At 33.4% G+C, this 21,825-nt stretch overlaps 5 protein-coding genes and 1 pseudogene across 7 annotated transcripts; 3 read left to right on the forward strand and 3 right to left on the reverse strand.

The window, feature by feature from the left end:
- Positions 1-328: 328 nt before the first annotated feature.
- On the reverse strand, positions 329-4,832 carry LOC113495470 (stomatin-like protein 2, mitochondrial). 2 transcript variants are annotated; one of them, XM_026874240.1, is made up of 8 exons: positions 4,661-4,832; positions 4,454-4,570; positions 4,019-4,226; positions 3,607-3,795; positions 2,799-2,954; positions 2,001-2,116; positions 1,145-1,273; positions 329-923 (listed from the first exon to the last, which is right to left on the reverse strand). In XM_026874240.1, exons 1-8 carry the CDS (start codon positions 4,706-4,708, stop codon positions 651-653), a joined length of 1,236 nt encoding a protein of 411 aa, XP_026730041.1. In that variant the 5' UTR covers positions 4,709-4,832; the 3' UTR covers positions 329-650. The 2 variants fall into 2 exon arrangements, with proteins under 2 accessions (XP_026730041.1, XP_026730031.1); XM_026874230.1 differs by having other exon boundaries at positions 4,652-4,832.
- A 105-nt stretch (positions 4,833-4,937) lies between these two features.
- Positions 4,938-8,403, forward strand: LOC113495475 (coiled-coil domain-containing protein 112-like). Its single transcript, XM_026874254.1, has 9 exons — positions 4,938-5,522; positions 5,625-5,743; positions 5,866-5,988; positions 6,201-6,402; positions 6,583-6,704; positions 6,854-6,944; positions 7,380-7,434; positions 7,583-7,789; positions 8,353-8,403. The coding sequence occupies exons 1-9, from the start codon at positions 5,231-5,233 to the stop codon at positions 8,381-8,383; spliced, it is 1,242 nt and encodes a 413-aa protein (XP_026730055.1). The 5' UTR covers positions 4,938-5,230; the 3' UTR covers positions 8,384-8,403.
- An 862-nt stretch (positions 8,404-9,265) lies between these two features.
- LOC113495513 (peptidyl-prolyl cis-trans isomerase B-like) lies at positions 9,266-11,785 on the forward strand. Its single transcript, XM_026874284.1, has 4 exons — positions 9,266-9,600; positions 10,218-10,425; positions 10,983-11,167; positions 11,469-11,785. The coding sequence occupies exons 1-4, from the start codon at positions 9,508-9,510 to the stop codon at positions 11,598-11,600; spliced, it is 618 nt and encodes a 205-aa protein (XP_026730085.1). The 5' UTR covers positions 9,266-9,507; the 3' UTR covers positions 11,601-11,785.
- Positions 11,676-12,666, reverse strand: LOC113495497 (tetratricopeptide repeat protein 19 homolog, mitochondrial-like). Its single transcript, XM_026874283.1, has one exon. It carries the CDS (start codon positions 12,483-12,485, stop codon positions 11,829-11,831), a length of 657 nt encoding a protein of 218 aa, XP_026730084.1. The 5' UTR covers positions 12,486-12,666; the 3' UTR covers positions 11,676-11,828.
- An 826-nt stretch (positions 12,667-13,492) lies between these two features.
- On the forward strand, positions 13,493-19,709 carry LOC113495482 (transmembrane protein adipocyte-associated 1 homolog). Of its 2 annotated transcripts, none has more exons than XM_026874265.1 (6): positions 13,493-13,903; positions 13,975-14,270; positions 14,574-14,831; positions 16,727-16,913; positions 17,297-17,426; positions 17,676-19,709. In XM_026874265.1, exons 1-6 carry the CDS (start codon positions 13,815-13,817, stop codon positions 17,841-17,843), a joined length of 1,128 nt encoding a protein of 375 aa, XP_026730066.1. In that variant the 5' UTR covers positions 13,493-13,814; the 3' UTR covers positions 17,844-19,709. The 2 variants fall into 2 exon arrangements, with proteins under 2 accessions (XP_026730066.1, XP_026730074.1); XM_026874273.1 differs by having other exon boundaries at positions 13,494-13,903; positions 17,679-19,709.
- Positions 19,710-19,872: 163 nt separating this feature from the next.
- Positions 19,873-21,817, reverse strand: LOC113495529 (annotated as a pseudogene).
- Positions 21,818-21,825: the final 8 nt, after the last annotated feature.

The raw sequence follows: 21,825 nt of genomic DNA on the forward strand, positions 1-21,825 counted from the left end.
AATAGAAAAATAATAACTTGTTTCTGTTACAATTTTCATAAAATCAACAAATATTTTCAAACTATTTGGAAATAATAAAAAATCCAATAATTGCTTGGGTAACATAAAAATTATTTTATTCTGTGACCTTAGTTTAGAATTTATTTATAAGATACGGTTTTTTTTATGAATTTGTTTTTTACTGACTTTTTTATAAATTAAATAATATATTTTTGCTTGGAATGATAATATGTTATATTAGCATTTATATATATTTAAGAATAAATGTATTACCATCAGAATTAAAATACTACATTCAGGTTAATTAGTGCACAATAATAAAAGTAAATTTTTAAGATATTTAATGGTTTATTTTTACTTTCTCACAGAGTTATTATAATAAATAACTTAAGATGACCAACTAAGTTATGATTTCCTTCAAAAATATTGCATATCTGTACATTATTCACTTTTATAACAATGTTCATACAACATGGGAACTGACTGTATTGTACAATGTATGAAAATAAATGCGTCTTATTGCAGGATAGTTGAGTTTTCATTCAGAAATAGTCCTTAATGCACCAAAATACACAACATAGTTTCATAGCTACATTTCAAATGCAGAGATTACCTTAATATTCAATGAGGTACTACTATAATTAAGAGGTCTATGTGTCTTTTTCTAGCTTATGTAACTGTTGCGTATGGAAGTCTCGCTTCTCTTTGTGAGCCCGCAGAGCCTTTTCTCTTTCTTCATCGTCTGAGAAGTACTCCGCTAAGCTGTCGTCTTCACCGGGCATAGCCTGTCCAGCCAGAGTGGAACCTTTTTCCGTTAACGCGTTAATTTTGACTAGAGGCTCCTCATAGATGGCCGACACTTCTGGCATGTTTTGATTTTTCTGTGCATTGTGGGATGTAACCGTCGAGTATATTGACATCGCCTGAAAATATTAAAAATTATCAGTTTAGGAGTAATGCAAATATGGAGTGGCTTGTCGCAATTTTTAACTTAGACCTTAAAAGTTATTATTTTTGCTGGTACCTTAAAAAATTGCTCTGACACATGAACATAATATTTATATTTGCCAATATTACGTTTATTAAGTGTATCAATGAAATAATAAAGCAAGACTTGGATGTTTAATTAGACAGACAATCATACCTGAGCTACTAAATTGGAGACGTCTCCCGCATTCGCCGGCAGAATCAAAGTGTTGTTTGTCCGCGCCAGCTTGTTGAAGGCGGACACGTACTGCTCAGCCAGCGTCAGGGAGGCTGCATGCTTGCTATCCTGTAAAAATATACAACATTTTAGCCACTAGGTATTCTGCATCAAACGTGAAAGATATGTCTAGTTTAATTTTTATGTAGTCCGTCGCAGTATAGAAATTGGTCCAGGGTGAGTCAGACTCACGACTCTTTAAAAATATTCAAATGCAAACAAATTAGATTTCACATTTTTAGTTTTTCAACTGTCTAGCTATTATTTAGGTTTACAAGATACAGGTTAGTGACAGTAAGATAATGCAGAGTGCAAAATAAGAAGCAGTGAATCCTTAGCAATAGAGTTCGGACTGTTCCAAGGCAAGCTAAAATATAATTTTGCATGAAATTCGACGAACTTATTATGCTTTATAAAAAGTTTAGTAGAGTACACAGCATCCAGTTATGCTGAAACCTCAAAAATAAGATAAAGAAACAAAGACAGACAGTATAAATTTAACTTCCCACATAATCCCTACTAATATTATAAATGCGAAAGTAACTCAGTCTGTCTGTCTGTTACGCTTTCACGTCTAAACCACTGAACTGATTGTAATGAAATTTGGTACAGAGATAGAGTTGACCTTGAGAAAGATCATAAAATAGTTTTTATCCCGGACTTTTGAAGGGTTCTTGGAAACGCGATATAACCGACCTCGACGCGGGCGAAGCCGCGGACGAAAAGTTAGTAAATTATATACAATTTAAAGGTATGTAAAGATGCTTAAGTTAATAAGCTATTGCACCTAATATACCTTGTCAGCTAGAGCACTTCCAATCAGCTTGAGACCGCGAGCGCGGGCCTCGGCCACGGCGAGCATCGCCTGCGCCTCTCCTGACGCCTTGTTTATCTGCTCCTGCTTCTCAGCCTCTGAACAACACAAAGGAGGCTGTATGAAAAAAATGTAGTTGTTGACCAAGATCAAGCTGATATAGTTATTAATTTATTTGAATAATATTTGCTTGTATATTATTTCATACATAACACCAAATTAAAAAAACTAAAAGCATTCATTTCCAAATAAAATATTTTAAATGAAATGTCCCTTATTTAAAATTAAAATGATGCTGTGTTTGTATCATAACAAGTTTCAATTGTAACAGACAAATTAAAGGGCATATACACGGTGATTTTTGAGTCGTCTTACAAAAGCATCCCAGTTCATGTATCCGACGTAAAATACCCCTAGGCGCGATTATTATTTTTTTATTATCAACTAAGATAATAAGTACGAAGAAAAATTAAACAAGAGAAATCTGAAAATACTCTTAAAAATGATCAAAACGTCGCCGCCCGCGCCCCTCACCATTGTTACAAGGCTCGGACCGCTCTCGCAACAGAGCTGTATTTCTAAAAAACTACGAATTGCATCATAATATTGAATAAAAATTGCAATTTTAAGTTATTCAAATCTCATATATGCCTATTTTTTTATCATGAACGTGTTCTAGTCATTGGATACACGAACTGGGCTGCTTTTGTAAGACGACTAAAAAATCACGGTGTATAAAGCTACCGACAACACATATTTTACTTGCTCTAAAATTAGTACCTGAAGCCAATATCCTAGCTTGGCGTTTGCCTTCAGCAACATTGATGTCAGCTGCTCGTACTCCCTCAGACTCCAAAATAGCAGCTCTTTTCCGCCGCTCGGCCTCAACTTGCATCTGCATAGCTTCGTGAACTCGTGTTGGGAGTTTTATATCCCCTGTAAACATATATTATATGATATAAGCTAAATCTTTGAAGCAGTTGGTCTAGTCTGTGGAACTGAACAAGCTTAATGTAATAATAATCCAAAACTAAAAATTCCTTACTGAAATGATAAATGTAATGATAATGATATATAAAATTATCAGACATAAGAAAACTTTTAAATTGTTGTGCAATAGCAAGGAGTAAGACAAAATTATGGGTGCATAAGCTTCGCAATTCCAGGTAAAGGAGTTATTGTGGCCGAAGTTTCCCAGGATTTCATCATCGTCATCCTACTAATGTTATTAACACGAAAAAATTGTAAGCATGGAAGATGCTTGTTACTCTTTCCAGCAAAAACATGTGAATGGATTTGGACAAAGAATGAATTTGATAGTTTATAACCTGGATTAAGAGTTTGGACATGGGTTTTTTTTATCCTGATTAAAGTTTTTAGAGATCATTTTCTATTGTTCATTTGTAGAGGGAAGAGGCCCTTGAAACAGCTAGTCATTAATAAAGCTGTAACCAATTGTGTACTTCCAAGATTTGAATCAGAATTATTATGTTAATGGGAATAGTTCAAAATACTTTTAAACAAAACAAATACAAAAAAGGATGTAGCCAGCCAATCTACTCAGTATAAAAATAATAATTAAACTTACGGATTTCATAACGCAGGCATGTGATGCCCCAAGCCTCGCTGGCCTTGTTGATGGCATCCACTATGGCTACATTCAGAGATTCTCTCTCCCTGAACACTTTGTCTAGGGATATTTGACCAAGCTCAGAACGCATAGTAGTTTGAGCTAGCTGAGTGATAGCAAACTCAGGGTCTTCCACACCATATGATGCTGAAAAAGAAATTAATATATCTTATAGTGTTGTGACTGCAATTTACTAATAATGACTTCTTAAAGTGTTATGTAATGAGGTGGTATTTGAATTAATAAAAACTGTTACAGAAAAATTGTTTCTCAACTAAAATATTTGAGAATACTTTAAGGTGTCATCCTGGGCTAGATCAGCTATTATTTAAAAAAAATTGTATAAGAGTGTTGTTTATTCTCATCTTACCTAAGTATGGGTCAATAATCCGAAGGTAAAGCACACCGTCAATGCTCAGTGTTACATTGTCTGACGTTATGGCACTCTGTTTGGGTACATCAATGGCTATTTCCTTTAAACTTTGAACATATTTAATCTTATCCACTATGGGCCACAACAGGTTAAGTCCCGGCTCCAATATCCTATGAAATTTACCCATACGCTCCACGATCCAGGCCTGAAAAATAATCACGTTTGAATTTACAAACATTAAAGGATAACTGAAATACTTGCACAACTTCTTTTCAGATGACATAATTCCAAGAAATTTAATTTCTGATAATAATAACTGAAAAAGTACTCGGCATAGTTAAATTTAATTATTAAACTTCCTTCTTACTATGAAATTTTATTTTAATAGTTGAAACTGCACCCACCATTACATTTTTGAGCTATAAAACGTACCTCTTGTTGCGGAACAAACATAACTACAGTATTGAGAGGAGTCGTGGAGCGACTCCTTGTAGCTGTTATGCTGTACAGAAACCGGGCATTGTTTTGATATTCCACATTAAAAACATTCTGAAAACAATAAATCAAATGTAAGGTTAAGTACGTCAATACATAAACCGAAAATATTATGTAAATAAATAATTTACGAACAGTACTGACCCGCAGCGGAAGAGCCCTGGTGAAGAAAAATCTGGAACGAGTAAACATTTTTATTTATTACCGCAATACTACTCTAATATTCCACTTTCCATTCCATATAATTCTCTTTTTGCTAAAGTATAATCTGCCTTCAGAAATCAGAATGCAAAACGAATTGTCAAATTTTACTTTGTGATAGTGATGTGCTCCTAGTTTGCAGTAATAGACAATTCCTGTAGATATTTCAAAAAATCGATTTAATATCTTGTGTAATTATCGCGATGGATACAAATTAAATTTAATAATCTAAATAAAACTGTGCATTAATTACTAATAATCAAATTTTTCATTAATGTGTACCATTTGTGTATTTTCGTATTTTAGTTAAGTAGTATTCTAAGGTTGGTATCCCGATAATATCTTTGGTTATCAAGCAGTGCGAGCGTGTGCGAGCGCTAAACTCAAATTATTCATCTTGTTTGGTCGATATAATATTTTACCAAAGCCAGTTGACTTGCAGCGCTTGTTTATCAAATTAGGACCATTTATTCTTATATACTAGGCTAAGTTGCAGATTTAGTTATATTTATAATGGATTTAACGTCTATAAAATCGAGTTCTTATACTAACACAGAAAATTCGCATACTGTAAGCATATCTGCTAAATTAAGGCGACTTAAAATAGAAGAAAGTCTTTTACTTCAAAGTATAAATAAGTGTGTTCGTGAGTTTCCATCGACGGATAGTGATAATGATAGTACTACTTCTTTTTCGGACTTCTCTGGTTTTTCAGCAAAAATCAAAGAATCACTTAGACAAATAACTTTAACATTTCAAGACATAAAAACTAGTACATCTTCCAAGGAAATCTTGAAGTCCATCGGTAAGTACTTATTTACCAACAAAACATATATAAAAAAGAAGCATTTTCTCATGGATGAGATTTACGCGGGAGTTCCCTTTTTAAGCTTATTTTAATTTTTAGATATCGATGATGTAAAACGAAGTACCTTGGACTTGGAGAACAATATGAGGAATTTAAAATTATTACTTCAATCAGAACTGACCAGCTTAAAATCAGCTGAAAAACAACTGAACCAAAGCGTAAGTGACAAATAGCCATGGTCGATGGATTTTTATTACATGGAATGTTCAGAAATAATAATAAATATCATTATGTATTTTAATGCATAAATCAAACTACAATATGTTCTGTCCAATTTCAGATAAATGAGAATCCAATCGCGATCAGCAGATTGAAGAGACACCCAAAAATACCGACTGCAAAATATAACGAGATAGTACCGAGTCCGGTTAAAACATTAATGAATTCTCCATTCAAATGTTTGGTATGTTAAACACGAATATAAACAACGGATGCTGTGAGAAATAATTTCTGAAAAATCATAATTAATTTCATAAATCATGTAATTATTCCATTAGTTTCATCAGCAACCGAGAGTTATTTTCCCTACATTAACCGACGGATATTAAATAAATATTGCCGGATAAGGATGAGGTTTCCAAATAATGCCTGAAACAAATAACGGTTTCTTTTTAGGAAGTTCAAGAATTCCAAGAATTTATGATGAACAGCCCAAATCGATATGGTGGGTGGGCTGAATACCACCATAACATATTTGTTAATTATTGGCAGAAGTACTTCAATTTAGAAAACATCAATGACGAACAAAGTGAAAGCTGCATCGAATCGTCGCCATTTTACCATTTGTTCTTGCGTGACCTTCAATCCAAATTACAAGGTTTTGTTTTCACGGTATTTTGTGGAATTCATTTGTAGGATTTGTGTCAACATTAATTGGCTATTTACGATGTTTGAGAATACCTGTGATAGGCACGAACCTCAGATCGAGCAGAGTCCACCTGCACTAATATGCCTAAACACATTTCCTACATCTATTAAAGATTTCTACAACTTTTAGATATAAGTGAAAAAGAAATAACATCTCACGTCAGGTGGTATACGAAACTTGTTTACTTGAAGGAGCGTCAGCAAAAAGCTATTGATAAATGGAGATCTAATCGAAGAGCTATGAAATCCAAGGTAATAACAGAAAGCTTCATATGGTGCCATACAAGTCAATAACTCAAAACCATGTTCCGGCTTTAGAACATACCATTAATTAAGCAATTTCCTTTTATTTTTCTGATAAAGGAAGTGAACGAAATTTTTTATACTCTGATTTTTTGCAGGTGAAGCCAGATGAGAAAAATAATTTTAGTTTAAAATTTAATAGCAGTGACAGAAAAGACCGTTGCACTGCAAGCGAAAAAGATAGCCTAGGTAAAAAAAAAACATTAAAAAAGTTCAAATATGACAGAAGATTCACTAAACTATACCTAAATAGCTGTTGCCCGCGTCTTCGTCCGCGTGGTTAGAAAATATAAGTTAGGAATTTTTGAACGGGAAGCCTTCGAAGATGAATATTTTTTCCCGTTTTTGCCACATTTTCCATTGTATCTGCGCTCCTATTAGTCGCAGCGTGATAGTATAACTCAAAACCATAATATAAAACCATATATACATAACTCAAAACCATATATACATAAAACCATATATGTATATAGCCTAAAACCTTCCTCGATGAATGGTCTACTCAATACAAAAAGAATTTTTCATATTGAGCCAGTATTTTCTGAGATTAGCGCGTTCAAACAAACTCTTCAGCTTTATATATTAGTATATATAGAAGTATATAGATTATAAAATCGGTTTCAGATGAACGGACTAAAAAAGAGCTGAGTCTTCAAGCTCCGACTCAGAATGAAGTATGGTAAGTACCAACTTCTATAAAAAATCGTCAGCAAATAGGTTCTTCCCGATTTATTTTTCTCAGTAGGTAATTTTTGTGAGGTTAATTTTAAACCGATAATCCAGTACCCTTATCTAACTAATAAACTTGAAAACTAAACTTTTTTCAGCTGCTTCGTAAGACAATGTTTCAGTGACGAATTAAAGAAGATAGATAAACTGCAAGAAAATGTATCCAATGAGCAGAGTACGGTTGGTAATGGAAAACCAGTGATGAAGCGTTTCCAAAAATCGACAAAGCAGTGGAACATCAGACTGAACACGAAGACTATTAAGACTGATGTAAATTGCAACAATGTTGAGAGCATAAAAAAGCTGTAAGGTTAACTATAATCATTTCTTATTATAGGTACTTCATTGAACTAATTCGAATTCGCTTTCAAAGATTTCTTTATTTACCACTATCTATTATAGGGCTGTTAACATTTGACCAAATTTCAGTTCTTTACTTTACCGATGTAACGTTTCGCCACAGTCTCATTTAACTGTTAACCGTTAATAGGTCAATCATTCGGTTAAGAATCTCGAATCAATTCGACATTTTCGCTACACCCTGTTTCATTTGGCCGAAAAACGAAGGCGATACAACTAATTTACCAATATTACAAAAATTCACGCCAACCAAATACAACACACAAAAAAAACAACAATCAATGAGAAATCCCCGAAAAACTACTTCAGGTAATTAAATGAAAATTGGTGGAAAAGGACTTCATACAAGTAAAATTTCGTTATTTCGTGTCTCGGTGAAACGCTATTCGGAAAAAAATAAAACCTACCTTCACTTGTCTAAATATTTTACATAAAGATAATAGGGCCCAATTATGTTTTGTTTTCAGGGTGTACTCTAACTCAATAATAATATATCTTTCATTTTCAGGCACACACCTACATGGAGAGTTGGTTTATAAAATAAACGTGAAATACATTATCATTGTTTTATTTAAATTCTCGTAAATTCAAGGAGTAGTACCTACCTATTTTTTTTTAAAGAAATAATAAATTAAATACATGCGCTAAAAACATTGATACTAAACTGAGTGACGACATTTTTATAGCTATATGTATACTAGGATCCAATTACCATATCAGCATTTCTAATTGCCGTGACCATAATAACTGCTATATGAACTATATTTTGTGATACTGCTTTATTATCAGTGCCTTTTTGACGCATATGGTTATTTTAAATTCGACAGTGTATAGGTGAGTAAATTAATCAATTAGGTTGTTATAACTTTATTTTTAATTCTTGGATAAGCTTTACTTTAGGTACATGCACCTTCTTTAAATTGGATTCCAAATTCAGCAGACTATTGTACCTATTTCTATAGAAAGCGAATCAAACTAGAGTAAGAATAGAATAAAATACATTATATTTATTTGCTCTCAAAGCAGGTACTTTATGTACCTACGTAAATACTGTGAGATATAGGTACATACCTACATAAAGACAAAGACACAAGTTTTTAACAACAAAAAACACTCGAGATAACTTAATGCTTTTAAAAGTGATAACCCACAATGGACCCAAAACCTAAAACTTATCTACTGTTATCTACAGGTATGTGTTTCTTTTGGTGTTGTGTTTTAATGTTTTGTGGCGGTGTTGTTGAGAAAAGGGGTTTCTAATATTTAGATTTTTATGAATATGTGCTGTTTCTGCCATGATAACTTACTTTTTTCGTAAGTCTAATTATGAAGAAGCCTTCTCTAGGATTTGTTTCGGGGTGAAACAATAAAATTATGACTCTTTCTCAAACTTATCTGTGGCAACACTCAATGCGGATAATAAAAAATCATGCATGACGTGGTGTTTGACATCTAAAAGTGTTATTTATCGGAAGCGAGGTCGAGACGAGCCGACCACAATCGTTTTGTCATTCATTCGATTCGTTCGTAGGAATTGGTCGTTAACCCGCGACGAAGAAGCACGGCGCTAAAGCCGAGCTAAATTGATATTTAAACTTCTTATCCCACAGGATAAGGTCAATTCGCAAACATATTAAGAAAAAGGATAAAACTTGTTTTAGTCATGGGCGCTTTTGCAGCAGCTCTAGGTTTTATCTTACTAGTGGCCGCTGCGCGGTCAGAAGAGGCTCCAAAAGGACCTAAAGTAACTCACAAGGTGAGTATTTTTGTCTAGCTACTATTTTTAATTTAACCGGAAACGTTACATTTGTATATTTTGTGAAAAACCGGCGAACTTCATCTCGACGTGGACACGATGATTAGTGATCGGTCGGTGACCTTTTGTGATGACGCTACAAGTTTTTTTGTTGTCCAATAATACCAGAGCATCATTTGTATTCTTTGTGTGCATCTAGGTAATATCTTTAAATAGAAATCCTGTTGTTCCGACAGACGGTCAGAAAACGCAACAGGAATTTCAATCATGATCATTGCATCTATGTGTGCTGTTGTGATTGGTCGAAACAGTTTACAGGACATTGCATTATTATGATAACAATATTAATTTAGATTCTTAATTTTTGCCTCACATACATATGTAAATTTATTTTCCTATGTGAAGCAGACAAAGCAGGAAAGTCATAAGAAACCTGTTTTGTTAAGTACTTTAACACCTAAGAATGATATAATTGTACAAAAACTCATGGATTGGTGGAAAGTAGCAGCATAGAAGAAACTTTGTCAAAGTTTGGGGCCCACTGTAGGTTTCAAGCTTTTTATTAAATTTATTTTTGTATGCAACTAAAATTAAATTTCTTCACATCTGTCTTTTAGGTCAGTTTTGATATGAGGATTGGCAGTGAACAGGTCGGAACCATTGTAATTGGCTTGTTTGGAAAGACTGTCCCGAAGACAGCAGAAAACTTCTTCCAATTGGCCCAGAAACCTGAAGGTGAAGGCTACAAAGGCAGCAAGTTCCACAGAGTCATAGACAACTTCATGATCCAAGGAGGTGACTTCACCAAAGGAGATGGAACTGGTGGTAAGTCCAAACATCCAAATGAGAGCTATTATTCAATATCCCATTCACAATATGAAATTCTACAACAGTTAATATGAATAAAGTAGACCCATTGTAGTACTAGTAATTCAACAATAGCCATTGAAATATGCTACCTAGTAGGTCATTGTTGAGAGATGTGAAATCCATTGTTAATGTGTTATAACTGGGTGTATACAGTCCTTATAAATTGGTTATATAAACTTTCTATCGACCTAACAGCAACTGCATTCAAAGATTTAACTACTATAAGAAACTACTAAAAAATAAAAAGTATAACCAAAATATAATTTTACATATTTAGAAAGTCAGAAAATTGAGAACTAAGTTGCAAAAATCCATTAACAAGCATAATATTATTCGGTCTTTTTCTGAATTGAGAACCAAAATGTCAAAAATATAAATTTATTATAAAATATACTTCAGCTACGTACTTCAAAAACTTTAAAATGGTTACAATAATACTACTGATAAGTGTCTCAGATAAAACTGAGATAAAAAATCATAAAGTGGTGGTATACATTTTTTTTTACTGACAGGACGCAGCATCTATGGCGACCGTTTCGAAGACGAGAACTTCAAGCTCCGCCACTACGGCGCTGGATGGTTATCTATGGCTAACGCTGGAAAGGACACCAATGGCTCCCAGTTCTTCATCACCACCACCAAAACCACCTGGCTTGATGGCAGACACGTAGTATTCGGGAAGGTCTTGGAAGGCATGGTAAGCATAAATCAACACAATTATGTGCTAATTATATTATTTTCTTCACTTGTGTTGACTCAGCTGTATTCATTATAATGAAAAAGGAAATTACATAACTCTTTATTTTTAAATAATTGCAGAGACTGACACTTGTTAATAACATGAGTTAGAGGTATATCAGTTCCATATAAAATGACAAAGAATAGTCCAGTCATAATACTGAAGAAAGTGACTGCTCATTTTCAACATTTCAAGCTAAAACATTAATTGATGTTCATTCTCGGAATGTTTTATAAACCATAGTTATGTTTGTCAACAGGATGTCGTACGTAAGATCGAGAAAACAGTCACTGGAGCCAATGACCGTCCTGTTAAAGATGTGGTTATTGCTGACTCGCGCGCCGAGGTTGTCGCGGAACCTTTTAGTGTATCAAAAGAAAGTGCCGTTTAAAAATAAGTCTAGTATTAATAATATAGGTATAAAATAACAGGTCCATATTTTGTTTGGTAAAGTAGTAAAAATAAGTTTAGTTTGTGTCTCAATTATACTGCACGAAGTAGACAATTGATGACATACTTTTATTCTTTAAATTCACAATTTAAAGTTTTATTTAGGTACCAATATTATAAGGAAAACATGCCAACAATATTTTTCATAAATAAATAAATAAAAAATACATTAACCGAGGTTGTTTATCTGTTTTATACATAACTCTGCTTCTTGTTTAACATCTTGATTTTTCGACATGACACCAAGTTTCCAAGCATGACCACATGACTTTCTAGCTGCATCAAGTAACTGTGACTTTAAGTAGGCCCTTCCAAGGTTTACATACATGGTTCCTAGATCCATGTCTAGATTCTTGCCTAAATCAATTGCTTCTTTGAAGTAGCTTATACTCTCACCTGCCTTTCCCAGGCGGTCATAAACTGTGCCAATATCATTCAACTGTACTACTAAATGCTCCTTCTCAATATCAGGAACTTCCCTCATCCTATTCAGGGAATGAACCATGTACTTTAGGCCTTTTTCAAATTGCTCACACTCAAGATAGAGCCGTCCATACCAATCTTCAGTCATTGCCAAAAGTTTTTTAGAATGGTCAGTGGGATCAATTTCTACTGCTTTATATAGTTTCTCCAAGCACCAATCATATCCTAACTTAGCAGTAGAGTAATCTTTTTTTAAATGGCTAACTCTTGCCAACTTAACACTGAGATGAACTACCCGAGGATCATCTTCTAGAACACCATTGGCCATAATTCTTTGTGTGACAATAATAAAAAGCTGCTTGGCTTTGTCTAGTTCTTCTCTTTGAAGAGCTAAGTTTGCCATGACGTCATAAATATATGTTATTCCAAGTTGATGGTGTATTTGTTGTGCTTGTCTTAAAGCCACATGGAGTAGCTGCTCAGCTTTCTCATATTCATTTTTTGAATAAATAAGATACAGTGCTTTATGGTGTGAATAAGCTCATCTTCTGCACTTAGTTTTTTTTCAAATCCAAGCCACGTAAATAGAGAGAATCCCATTGCGCAAGGTACGGTATATTTACGTCTTGATGTCTTGTGAAATGAAATACTATGAATGGATCTTAAGTTAGCTGATGCCCTTAGCAATGTATTCCATATATACCTGTACTTATTGTGCGCTGACATTCTGTGGCTTGAATTTTCCGAAAGTAATTGTTTATTACATAACCTCGATTTTGTTTGCTAAATATCAGCTGACGATTTTCTTCTTACTAGTGCTTGTTACGGCGCAGACGACAAGGCCTGCATGAACCGATGATTAAATAATTTATACTGCTATATTACAAATAATTTAATTCAATATAATTGTAGAATTAGAGATGTACGAAAACATTAAAATTTCATTTTGTAGCTATGTTTTTTTACAATTTATAGATTGAATCTGACACTTTTTTACTTGACAAGTTTCATAGTTTGGACTTTTGACATATGACATCTGGAATTCGCGATGGAGAAAATGAATTCTACAGCAAGCCAGTAATAAACTACGACATCGGACATTTACTTTACTTTAAAAACGGGTCACAGTGATATAAGTCGTCGTTTGACCGTGATCGTTTTGTTTTGTTAATATTCGAAGTAAAGTGTGAAGTATTTACTTAACCTAGGTAAACTTTAGGAATTTTGTTTAAAAATAATCGATGAAACGAGTTTTTTAATCATTATTTTAGAAAATTTTGTTTTGATTCGTTTTTCTCTTGTGGAGCTTAAAGACATTATTTCTAGGCAAAGATTTAGAATTACATTGTGATTCTTTATCTAAGTTTCTAGGCGATTGCGCCATAGTGAAGTGCCATAGTGATGCAAACAGAATCGGAATTGTCAAGTAAATCAAGTGTCAAGTCAATGTCATGTTAGTAATAGTAGCGATTTACTGAAGAAACGAATGAATGAATAGGGAAAAGGATAGTTTTAAATTTGTCTTGTGGTGTGATCATTATTAAGTGTCGTCATTGCAAATTGAATTAGAAAGCCAGCAAATCACTTGAACAGAAGCGTGTGTTTATAATGATAGTCTTAAGTTGACGTAACGGTGGCCTATTCCAATAACTTGATTATTGGAGTAATGCTGCCACGGGCTCAAGACGCTTTCGTAACAAACTAAATGGCAAAACATTAGATAAACACAAAGATGTATGGTACTAATGGCTCGGATTTTCCTCCCGTTACCGAGGATACGTTTTGTAAATATGTTTTATACTACGAGATAAATAATTCTAGGTGCGTAAATGGTTTTGTGTCTTGTGTTTTTTATGTGTACGTATTGTGCTCATGGTGTTGTTTTTTTACAGGGTCCGTATCTGGGATTTGATTATTTTGATACCAAACGCTTTGTTTGTGCTTTTCTTAGTGGTAAGATTTAACAAAGCTCAGTTGAAATTACGCGCTACGAGTAGTCCTATATTCTTGACATTCTACACGTTGGTATGGGGGAACGTGATCATAAGTCTGGTGCGGTGCGCCGTGTCTATGACTGTGAATGCATCTGTACCACTTGGAGGGCTTGTGGATAAGGTCTTATGGGTCATGGTACGGTTCTTCCTGCTGGCCACAGAAATGAGTGTTGTCATATTTGGACTGGCTTTTGGTAAGTATGTCTGCATTATTTTAACCCTGTCTCTTTATGAGGCACACTAGTCTCATTAAAAACTTGCTTAGATTTACTTTCAAGTAAAATTCATGTCTTGAATCCAAATAAAAATGTTTGTCCAGTCTACATGTTTATATAATATAATTTAAATAATTTATAACCATTAACATTTTAGCACAATTATTAGTAGACTCAAACTGCTTACAAGTATCCGTGTCTAAAAATAATGTTATTTATACTAAAATCACATCTATTTTGATCTAGGAATGATAAGCTTATCATGATTCTTCTATATTTCAGGTCATTTGGACAGCCGCAGTAGTATTAGATATGTGTTACTTGCAACATCACTCTTATCCCTTGCATTTACCGTAACACAAGGCACCTTGGAGATTGTAATGCCAGATGACATGTTCCATGTTGACACCAGAGACTATGACCTCTTTGGTCATGGTGGGATGCTATTCTGGTTCACATCCTCCTTAGTCTTTGCTCTTATATACTTTTTAATATTACTGCTACCATGGATCCCACTTAGAGAATATCTGGCTTTACCAAGTAAGTATAAAAATAAATCCTATTCATGGTTCTAAGTATTTATCTTAAAAGGCACAGGGTTAAGTTATGACCAAGATTAGTATATTTACAGCACTTTTAAAATTAGGTAAATCATTAATGTTTTCAAGTCTATCACTCACATTGAATTACCTGAATTAACATAATAGTATTTCATGTAACATTATCCTATAGAATTAATTACATTACATGATATAATAATATTAAATTACAATAACATTAGAGAATAATGTTACATTTAAGTGGTTTATAAGTTGTAATGGTCTGTTGGTGTATATAATTGCTTGTAAGTAGGTAAACTCATAGCCATTATTGCTTATGTTTCTGATAGCAGTGCAGTAAGTAACAAGAGTTGTTTCCTCTTTCTCTTATCAATATTTATTGCAGTTTAAACAATAAACCATGCAATACAACTGGCAGTCGGTAAATTAATGTTGGCCAGGAGATTGTTATGTTTATAATAAACAAATATCTACGATAACATTTGGTTTATAAGAACTCTTTGTCTGCACTTCATATTTTATGCAGCATTCTTTCAGATTGCAGTTGACAATTTGGTCATGGTTAAACTATTTACTGCATAAAACTTTGACCTTAATAGCTGAGCAGAAATAGTGTTGTTACAAACATGATATTTTGTACTAAATTGAATGTTATCTAGTTAAAAGAGTTTATTTGAACAGTGAACTTATTTCTCCAATTAGTGTTTGTTTATAAAATGAGTCATCCATCTGAGTCATATTTAAATGCCATGAATCTAAAACTGTTTGTTTTCCCATCTATATTCAATACAAGTATGAATGATTGCTGGAGAAGTTTATGAAATCAAGTTTATGGGAAACATTATAATCCATTTTTTTATTTAAAATGAATTTAAATACTTAACTTTGTGGTTGAAATATTTTTAAATTCAATTCTCAACTTTTTATCAGTGGTTGGCCTACATTCACAATTATTGCGCATAAAATGATTGTTGCTTATCATCAATAAGACGTTAAAAAACTTATAACAATGAAAAACGAAGGAGAACAGAGACAAGTATTTATTTACTTTCAAACTATTTTTGAGTCTAGAATTTAAGTCGGATTGTTAGATACAAAAAAAATGTCGACATCACTAGGTTTAATATTTCCAAAAAAATATAAAACAAGTATTTATATTTTGAATTTATAAAGAGAGATGAAAGTATTGGTTCTTAAAAGTACTACTTGAATGAAATGGTGGATATCTCAAAATAGTCTAGAACATTTGATAACAAAACGACACATTGTCACATAAATGAGTCAAGTGGTTTTATTTGTGCGTTTACAAGACTTAGTCAACTTATTATTATTTTATGCAAGACTGGCACGCGTTTTGTACGGGCTTCGATGACTTATAACGCTTTACTGTGACTTCTATAACAGCAAAAGTAAAGAGAATAATGTTTTGTCTTTGTTACTTATGTAGGATCTGTTTCCGAACGAGGCAGCTTTCTTCCTGCCCTTCAACGTAATAACATTCATTTCTGCGTTTGAAATAGACTAAACATTCATGTGAATGAAAGTTAAGACAGTTAATTTAAACTATTCGCTGTACATCGGTAACATCGCAAGTTTTACCCATTACTTTCCAAAATATATGCTGGATTAATGAGTTTCCATTTAGACTTTATCGATTATTAACAAATATCAACAAAAAAAGTTAAGCTGCGAATCCTATGTAGCTGAGAAACATAGGCAACGCACAACACGGCAAAATATTAATCAATCGGATTTCATGACTTATTTCCCCCGCTCCGCAGCTTCGATCCGCTTCGATGGACAAGTAGCCTAAAGGAGTTTCAAATAGTCACTTTAATTTCCTTAAATCTAAAACTGATATGTTTTTGTTTCCAGCTAAACTGTCTTTCTACTTATACGTGTTGCTGCTGGCGCTGCTCGACACGACCCAGGCAGTGGGCGCGGGCCTCCTCGCCTGGGGCAATATGCAGTCGGGGCTCTGCGTCGTCGACGTCACGACTTGGCTATACTTCTCTCTGTACACTCCACTCGTCTATCATACATTCCTCAGCGAATTTTTCAGGTAAAACTTTCATTTTGTTCTATTTTGCGAGTTTTTTAATGATAAACTAAGTTAGGAATAGTTTCTTAGGACTTTGTTGGTTTTTATAATTACCACTTTTTGTCGAAGTGGAGAATATTTAAACACGATCGAACATTTCCGTAGATAACGAACGTAGAGATGCTTTAACTTTTATTTTGTACCTGTATGAATGTTAAGCTAAGTAAAAAAGTTAACATAGAGTTCCGTTGTACTATTTGTGCAATAAACCTTAAAATTAGTTTAGTAGACTGTCGTGTACATGAACTTAACGCTCACATTCCGAGCAAGTCAGATTCAATGCTCTATTTTAAATGACCTCGATATCGATACACTAGATAATAACAATTTTTCTGTGGTTTCAGTGTATCTCAACCAAGCATCATGTTCTCGTACAAGGCTCAGATGGACGAGCCCATGGACGAAGATCAGGTATCCTTGCCTCACCAGCAGAGCTTTAGCTCACTCAAAACTGATTCTGATTATATCTATCAGGTGCGTAATAATTGAGAACATAAACTTGTGACGTCAACCTTAAACGAAGCATTTTATATAAAAACTACAAGTGATATCATTAATACCCGTCAGTATTCAAGTTTCCAAGACAATTGCGTGTTTCATACGTTTCAATAATCACGTAACGAATTTCATGCTATTGAGAAACACGAAGCAGGTGACCTGACCATAATTCTACTTTTCACTCAACCGATTTGTGACAACACTAAAATATATGTAATTTTCTAGCAGAGTAACAGCGTGTATGACAGCACGTTGTTCGAGGCCGGCGGGACTACGCCAATGAACCCGGTGTACAGCGCGTCGCTACAGAGCCCCGACTCGATAGCGTCCGGGCAGTCCATAGACATCGCGCCCAACCCCGGCTTCCAAAGCCAAAACATGCCCTCAACATAACAACAATGACGATATAACGAACGTTATTGTGTTACAATTCCACACATCCAAAGAAAAAAACATTACTAACTATATTTAGAGTCGCGTAACTATAGAAACTAAAGAGGTTAACAGTAGGTAGTCGATTGTTTTCTACATTTTTGAATCTCATCTCTTATATTTACCAACTTATTTTGTCTTCGCGTACCATTTATTTTTGTGATAAGCAAAGCCAGTGATCAAATCGAATTAATTGAGACTGCATTTCATCCAACTTCTGCTAATATAAAATACCTATGCATTGTGTAATGGATCCATCCATAAGATTTTGACATTAGATTATATTATCATAGTGATTATAATGTAGGTTTATTATAAAAGTTGCTGTGACTGTAGGAACTTGTCTTGTGATTTATTTTAGTTGCCTTGTTTGATTTTAGACGTTGCAATTGAAGATATGTACACTACAATTGATAATACTTACTGCAAAAGCTTAGTAAAAATTCACCATCCTCTATTAAAAATATCGTTCTGTAGCACTTATGATTGATAGCTATCGATTTGTATTATATAATACATTCAATTTTGAAACATTACCTTTGTTTACTATTTGATATAGGATAAGCCACTTTTTAGTTTACTATATCATTTAAGTCTCATAAAAACATATCTGAAATAATTAATCGAAATAAAGCAATAACTCTAAATCTAGTGTCGATCATAACGTGTATTGTAAAACTACTCATAACTGGCAGTATTCATACTTGAAGTATTAGGACTGTTGTAAAATGTTCGTTTATTTCGTGATTGTGCTACAGATGCTTTATAGTAAGGAATAAGTTGTTATATAGTGTGATTGATTTGTAATTGGTTTATATACATTTTATATTGTACTGTGATTCATTAATCTACTTACTTTTGTTGTTATTTTTTTTATGAAATAGAATGTGTAACGAAAAGGCAAATTGTAAGCAGTGTTTTATATAGTTGTTAAGAAGGCTATATTGTAAATTTGTAATTAATAATTATATCTTAGGTGGTGATCTGATTGGTAATTAACATTTAATGTTTATTTCTAACATTGTTCTACAAGAGTTCCGAAACTATGCCTGCACCAATTTTGTTACCAACTATATTTACAATTTGTTTCCCACCTATATAAAGTTACTATATTTAAGAAGGGAGAGTTTGTGTTGAGTTAAGGAAGCGTTTATTCGCCGTAAAACTTATAAATGGTACTGTAAGAAAAGTTGCTCACGCAATATTGCAGCTTTTGTCATGCACAGTGACGTCGTTCGTTGTTTGACCTTACATCTTATCGTCGCAGTGATTTGTTGCTAGTACAGAGAGACATTCTAAACTTAGTAACGCGCTTCGAAGGTCGATGACTTTACATTTTAGTGTATGGACAAATACGGTACACAAATTTTAGATCAAGCATCTACACAGTTCAGTAATATTTTACCAATAAATAACTATATTTTTTGAAGATTAGCTTAGTTTAGCGAAAGTAGTGTTTTAGCATTACAAGGGATGACCGTATAGGGAACAAAATGCCTTTAGTAGCTATGTTTGCAAAGACATAGTTTTGCAAAACTCTGTTAAGCGTACCTGACGTATATCTCAATATATTTTCCTGTTAGATGTTGCTCGAAACAATTAGTCCTGGGAGGATCAGGAAATTAAAAAAACTAAAATCTTGAATTTAGATAATCTTCCCTCAAACACTTCCTTCTTTATATATTAGTATAGATTCGAATAAAAAGGATACTGAATGCTGTATATAAAAAGGCTATTTATTTTACTAAATCTATGATATTTATGCTCTTTCAGTTATGTGATTATGTTATATACTCAGTATCAGCAGACGTCGGAAAACGGTCATGTCAATTCTCTACAACAGTTTTATTACCAATGATGACCAAGTCAATTTTCCTTTAAATTGTGATAGTCCATAATTATATAAAAAAACTTTAAGTGATATTTTGGTTGATGGCGTATATTTTTGTTGTTTTCATCTCTTAGAAGTTAATAAAGTAAATACTTTTATTGAAAAATTGTTTTATTAAACTTTTAACTTATTTAAACAAAATAAACTTTAGTGTTTTTTACTTGCATCTTTTTCTAATTCTTCTAAAATGAAAGGATGCTTTAAGCAATCAGTCACTGATAGTCTTTGACTAGAATCTAGCATTATCATTTTATCAAGTAGTTCTCTGAGTTGCATTACCTTTTTCTCTTCATGGACAGTTACATTCTTATAAGATTTCTTCAGTTCATAAAGGAGATCTCTACTAACATTAATATTGCTTAATTCAACAACCTTTTCTCTGCCGGTAAATTCGTCTTTTTTATGTAGGAGGAAATTATTATTGTAGTTGAAATGCTGATCTTTGAATTTACCTCTTCTGATAAGCTTGCTAGAAAACTTGCCCTTCACATCCATAAAGCACTTCAGCATTTTATTATTAGAGCTTCCAGTGAATAATATTTTCCCAGTGGCCATTTCGAAAATGGTACAGGCAGCGGACCATACATCGACGCCGTGTTTGTACGGTATACCGAGGATGATTTCTGGTGCTCGGTAGAAACGCGACACTAGGTAAGGAGTGGGTTCATTGTCATCAATTTTTGTAGCTGAACCAAAGTCACACAGTTTAAGGACATTTTTCTTTTCATTGACTAAAATGTTATCTGGTTTGATATCTGCATGAATTATACCAATTTTCTTCAAAAGTCTCAATGCCAGTAACAGTTGTCTGCTGTAACTCATTAATGCTTTCATGTTAATGCCATGATGTTTGCCATACTTCTTAATCACTGCTCTCAAATCCATGTGGAGGGATTCCAACAACAAACAAAGATGACCTTTGTGCATAAAATGGCCAAAAAACTGAACACAGTGGTACTTATTATCTGGATCTGCTAATTTAAGTTCTTTTAAAATAGCTATTTCTTTAAGGCTTGTTCTGTACATTAAATCATTATTCCTGACAATTTTTATGGCTACATAGTCATTACCTTCAATGTTATCTTGTGCTCTGACAACATTAGCAAACACACCCTGTCCCAAAATGTTCTTGATTGTATATCTGTTGTTGATGACATCTCCAATTCTTATGTTGTAGTATCCATCTGAATCATCCCAGTTGTCAGTTAAATTTAAATTAGATTCATTGTTGCTACGATTAACATTATTGTTTGTACCATTTGATTCAAATTCATCCTTTTCAGAAAACATATCAGTAACTTGTTTTGACACATTATTTTCGTTTATTTGGATACCTTTAATAGTCTTTTGTTTGTCTTCAGTACTTGTGTCATTTTTAATAACTTCATTGTCACTAGTGCTGCTTCTATCATTTGTCACACTTAATTTTGCTAAGAGTTGTTTGCGTTGTTGCCGTCTCTGTTCTATTATTGTTTCTTCATCTTCTGATTCCACATGGGTATTTTCTAATTCTGGTGAAGATTCATGATGCGGTTTTCTTTTGGTACTTATAATGGATTTATTAGAATTTTCTTTGTGACTCTTCTTAGTGATAATTTCATAAGCAAAATCGTCTTTGGAATGCTTACGTTTTTTGTTATCTTTATTGGTGTCTGTAGAATGTTTTACAATTTTTTTCAGTTCTTGTTTAAGAGTATCTCTCTTCTGTAACAATTCTTCCAAAGTTGTGTTACTTCTTGTGGGTAATGGAGGTGTTTTAGATTCCACCTGATGATATTTATGATCTGAATATTTGGACCTCCGAGATTTGGATTTCATCACTACTTCCTTTTCTTTATGGTACTTAGTTGATTTGCTATGAGAATGTCTACTGTAACTTTCTGCCATAGCTATGACTAATGATTTAATTAGCACTTAATAAATTCTGTAAGAACTGCACCACTTATCTGTAAAGATATAACAAAATTATATTTCTCAACAAATCATGTAAAAACTACTGAAGCCAATAAAAAAGGGTTGAAGGGGATTGGATATAAAAATCATATAAATATG

Source organism: Trichoplusia ni, chromosome 1 (genome assembly GCF_003590095.1).
Source record: "Trichoplusia ni isolate ovarian cell line Hi5 chromosome 1, tn1, whole genome shotgun sequence".
Classification (NCBI taxonomy): Eukaryota; Metazoa; Arthropoda; class Insecta; order Lepidoptera; family Noctuidae; genus Trichoplusia; species Trichoplusia ni.